This window comes from Antrostomus carolinensis, unplaced genomic scaffold, assembly GCF_000700745.2.
Source record: "Antrostomus carolinensis isolate BGI_N321 unplaced genomic scaffold, ASM70074v2 scaffold30778, whole genome shotgun sequence".
Lineage (NCBI taxonomy): Eukaryota > Metazoa > Chordata > Aves > Caprimulgiformes > Caprimulgidae > Antrostomus > Antrostomus carolinensis.
The window spans coordinates 4,428-9,396 of record NW_010332903.1 but is presented as its reverse complement, the minus strand read 5'-3'; the positions used below and the strand labels follow the sequence as shown (position 1 = coordinate 9,396).

General features: G+C 51.9%; 1 protein-coding gene across 1 annotated transcript in view; it reads left to right on the top strand.

Annotated features, from left to right (window-relative positions):
* Window positions 1-146: 146 nt before the first annotated feature.
* Window positions 147-4,969, top strand: part of STAMBP (STAM binding protein) — a gene marked incomplete at its 5' end in the record, with an annotated part of 6,495 nt that continues 1,672 nt past the window's right edge. Inside the window, 5 exons of the mRNA XM_010173691.1 lie at window positions 147-242; window positions 935-1,310; window positions 2,024-2,148; window positions 3,112-3,249; window positions 4,875-4,966. Coding sequence (XP_010171993.1) covers window positions 147-242; window positions 935-1,310; window positions 2,024-2,148; window positions 3,112-3,249; window positions 4,875-4,966 — 827 coding nt within the window. The remainder of the gene's footprint in view (window positions 243-934; window positions 1,311-2,023; window positions 2,149-3,111; window positions 3,250-4,874; window positions 4,967-4,969) is intronic.

Sequence of the window (4,969 nt, the reverse complement as noted above, 5' to 3'; positions counted from 1 at the left end):
CTGCTCTGGGTGCAGCCCAGGATGTGGTTGGCAGGTCTGTGCAATCTCTGGGTGCTACAGGTCCATCGATCTTTGCATCTGTTCAGGTCTTGTTTCTCTTGCCTTGGGGTTATCACACTCTTATCGACTGTGTTTCCTCCTTTCAGAAACTGAAGGAAGTTGCCTTCCCCAGAGCTGAAGAGCTCAAGGAGGAGCTGTTAAAGAGGTACGCCAAGGACTATGCTAAGTACAAGGAGCAGAAGGTGAGTGAGAGGAGACTGGAGGCCTGTGCTCCCCAGAAGACCCTCAGCCACAAAGGGTTTGGAAGAGGGCAGGTCTCCAGGGCTCCCTGGGTGCTCTGAAATGTGAAGTCAGGGTAACCCCAGCTTGCAGGGTCCAGCCTCGTCCCCTGCAGCACAGGGCTGTCCCAGCCAGGTCTCTGCTGCCACTATGTAGGTGAATCTGTCACAGGCGACCCTGCCTCTCCATTGTGCATCCTGGAGACAGGCTGTGGTTTGGTTGGTTCTTCTCTTTGTCCCAACATGAGGTTTAGGTTTTATGATTGAGTGAGAAACTCAGGAGGTAGCTGGTAACAGCATGGGCCAGGATCTGGGGTTCTGTGGGCACTGCAGTCAGTTCTGCTGGGGACAAGTGGGATTTTAGAGATTGGCTAGAGGGAATTTAACCTGGAATGATATTTCTGTGGCAGAGGGAGGGTAAGACAGCATCGCACTGCCCTGGGCTAGCTGGCTCTCCTGATGGAAGCGCAGATCTCTGTTTTGCAAGACGAATCTTGCTTGCAGGGAGCGCTGATTGTTTGCTGGTTGCCTTTTGCAGACCCTTTAGATGTAGTCTGGGACTGCTGGGGTCTGCTGTGCATTGGCTTCGTGTTCTGCCTCGGGCTAGTGTTCCCTTGTCTGCTGATGTCCCTTGGCCATCCCTTGTCTCCTTGCAGAAAGAGGAAGAGGAATTTGCGCGCAATTTGGCTTTGCAGCAGCAGCAGCTGGAAGAGGAGAGGAAGCGGGTAGCCCTGATGAAGCAGCAGCAGGCAGAGCAAGAGCAGTTCCACGCTTTCGAGGAGATGATTCGACGACAGGAGCTGGAGAAGGAACGTCTGAGGATAGTGCAGGAATTTGGAAAGCAAGAGCCGAGTCCTGAGTCTCTGGATGGACCCCTCATCCCTGGTGTGGAAAAGCCCCCGACTGATTTAATCGCAAAGGTTCCTGTCTCTCCAGTTCACCCTGCAAGTCCATCAGCGGGAACCGTCTCATCCAAACCTCCTGTTGTGGACAGATCTTTGAAACCAAGTGCTTTGGGGAGCACGGAAAACAGTTAGTACCTGTCAGTGCACCTTTCTCCCTTGCTGGGGCTGAGCCAAACACGACAGAGGAGCTGATTTGTCTGGGAGGTGTCTCATCATGGCTCCATCTCTTCTCAGGGTTTGGCCTTCCAAGTCACTGGATGTTCTCCCCGTTGTCCAGTAAAGTTTTGCAGGGCTGGGAAGAACTGTCTCCTCTTGGGAAGCAACCCACCACACTTCTCCAGCCCAGTCTCTCTGCTGATCCACAGCCTGTTTGGCTTTCCTGGATCCAAATACTCCTTGGAGACTGGGGTTTAGTTCCTGCCTAGGCTGACCAAATTCTCCTCCTGACCAAATTCTCCTCTTCTGCCAAATACAGCTCCAAAATACTGATTGGGACATTTCCAAATGACTGGTTCTTGACCAGTGACACATCTTACTTTAAATGACATTTTCTAAGTGTTTGTGGTTTCGTTTTTGTTAACAAAACACTAGTTTTCTGACACACTGCTAAAGGTGCCTTCTCCCTCTGTGTCTGTTTTGAAAGACATAGTGACTGTCCTTTATGAAGTGTCACAGTGACTTCATTTCCCTGTGACTGCCATCGTAAGGGTAGATATTAGAGCAGTTCGTGTTTCCAGGCTGAATTTTTCCAGTCTAGTCCCTCCAAGTACTGGACCTGAGGGACCATTTCTCCAGCGTCCCCGACTGTCATTGCTCATTGTGCTCCCATTCTCCCCACAGATGCAAGTACGGATGTCCTTCGCCAGGTCATTGTCCCTAGGGAGCTCTGCCAGAAATTCCTCCAGCTGGCTGATGCCAACACGGTCCGGGGTGTGGAGACATGTGGGATCCTCTGTGGTAAGCTGGTAAGGTGATAATCCTGATTAAGACCCTGGAAGTGGCTCAGGGGACTTTTGTCAGGGTGCAATAGCTTTGAAAATGGGTAGAGGACCCTGATTTTTGCCCCAGAAGGCTGTAGTGCAGTTTCACTGATGACTGGGATTTCACGTGAGCTTTAGGGATGATCTGCCTCTCCTTTTCGTCCCTTGTACGTTAAGATTTCCTCACGCTGATTGAGGTGGCAGCCATCGAGTCCCCGTGGGTCTTCAGCCTCCTCTCTCCTGTTGATGACTCTGCTGGGTACCTGCTTCACACACCCCCGTGTTGCTGATGACAGGCAGCTCCAGTGACTTGTCCCTTTGGAACCAGCATGACTGAGGTGTCCCAGTTGTGAACTGGGACCCTCACCCAGACAAGGCTGTGCCAACACCGACTGGAGACAGTTAATTCTCCCCAGAGACTTTGTGTGCACAGGTTTCTATTGGCAGCTCCAGTCTGTCTCCCCTGAGTCACTTGGGGCTGCTTTCTTGCACAAGTTTGCTTTGAAATGAAGTTGTTTGATGTAGGAACTTTCTGCAATCCAGCTGCTTCCAGACACTTTGGTGATTATTTAATTATGAGGCATCATCTCTTAGTGAGTGGGGAGAATCACTTTGGTGGGTGTCCAGGAGTCTGAGCTCTTGTATGCGCTCTGCACAGCAGGGAAAATGAAATTGAAACCCGTGGGTCATGCTCACACTCGGAAAAGTCTGCGACTCCTTTGTCAGTAACCTGCAGTTACCATTTCTGTGACCTGTAAATGGATGGTAGATGCATCCAGGGGCTTGTTTCCAGAGCTGCTGTTCCCCTGGCTGGGCCCCTGAGTCCTGAATGCACAATTACCATGTTCCCAAACTTTAGGGAATTACCCTGGCACCAGTGGGCGGCAGCAGCGCTTCCTGCTTGGGAGGGTGTTTGGTGGGTAACAGCCTCCCTGTGCTGCTCTGCAGATGAGGAACGAGTTCACGATAACCCACGTCATCGTGCCCAAGCAGCACGGAGGCCCCGATTATTGCAACACGGAGAATGAGGAGGAGCTCTTCATGATCCAGGATCAGCACGGCCTTGTTACGTTAGGCTGGATCCACGTGAGTCTCTTGTACCTGTTTCACTTCCCAACCAGCCTTGCATTCAGCCAGGAGGGAGCAGGGCCAGTGGTGGAGAACTTCCTGGAAGAGATGGCATGGAGCAGGCAGCATCCTCCATTGGATTTGTCCCTCTGGTGCAGTCTCAGTCACTACTCACACTGCTGGAGAAATCCAGGCCTGTCTTAAGTTTGAGACCCTTCCTAAAGCATCAGATCCTAAAGCAACAGATAACTCTGTCCTTTCAGAAAATCTTAGGACAAGAGGAAATGGCCTCCAGTTGCACCAAGGGCAATTGAGATGGGATGTGAGGAAGAATTTCTTTGCTGCAAGGGTTCTGAGGCATTGGAAGGGGTTGCCCAGGGCAGTGGTGGAGTCCCCATCCCTGGAGGGATTGAAGAGTCGTGTAGACACAGTGCTGAGGGACATGGGTTAGTCATAGGGGACTTGTCAGTGTTGGGTTCATGGTTGGACTCGATCATCTTAAAGGGCTTTTTCCATCCAGGCAATTCTGGGATTCATTGATCCTTTGAAAGTGGGATATTGGGCATGAAGCTCGTATTTCATCCAGCTAAAAGCTGACTCCAGCAGCACTTTTGGGGCATCCCGAGCTCCTGCTGTCAGCACAGGGCCTCTCCCATGGTGTGTCCCTGTAGTAGTGCTGCTGCTCACAGACAGCTGTGTGCTGCTCTGCTGCGGGATGTGCCAGTTCCAGATTCCTCCGCTGCCCTGCTGCCTGTCCCCGCGGAGCCTTTGGCAGTCGGATCGGTGCCAAGCAAAATGTTTGGTGCTGCTGAGTAATCTCTCGAAAGCAGCAGCTGCCTCGAAGGCTTTGACAAATAAATGCCTGCTGCGTGTGCCTGATATGTGCTGGGTGTCTGCTTTGAGTGTTAACTCTTCAGTGACAGCCCTGGGATGTTCAGGGACAAACAAGGAGAGTGTTGTGAAGGGTCTGGAGCACAAGTGTGCTGAGTTCCCTTGTGGCTGAGGGAACTGGGGGTGTTGAGCCTGGAGACAAGGAGGCTGAGGGGAGACCTTCTGGCTCTGTCCAAGTCCCTTGGAGGAGGGTGGAGAGAGGTGGGGGTGGGTCTGTTCAACCAAGGCCCAAGGGACAGGACAAGAGGAAGTGGCCTCCAGTTGTGGCCAGGGCAGTTGAGATGGGATGTGAGGAAGAATTTCTTTGCTGAAAGGGTTCTGAGGCATTGGAAGGGGTTGCCCAGGGCAGTGGTGGAGTCCCCATCCCTGGAGGGATTGAAGAGTCGTGTAGACACAGTGCTGAGGGTCATGGGTTAGTCAGGGACTGGTCAGTGTTGGGTTTGTGATTGGACTCAATGATCTTAAATCTCTTTTCCAATCAAGGCAGTTCTGGGATTCTGTGCACTGAAGTGTGACTTTCTGTGGGATATGGCCAGAAATGTAGAGCTCCTCCTGTACTTATTCCAAATAGAAAAGAGGAGCAGATGTTTTGGGACAACGCAAAACTATTTTCAGTGTGCAAGCATGTCCTCTGTGCCATCCAAGGAGCTGTGTTTCTCCTCTGTTACAACCTTCTCTTGGCAGATGCTCTCCCTTTGGACCAGTTCTCCGACCTGCTGGAACTTCCTCTCTTGTGTTCCCCTGTGTTTCAGACTCACCCCACGCAGACAGCCTTCCTCTCCAGCGTCGACCTGCACACGCACTGCTCCTACCAGATGATGTTGCCAGAGTCCATTGCTATTGTGTG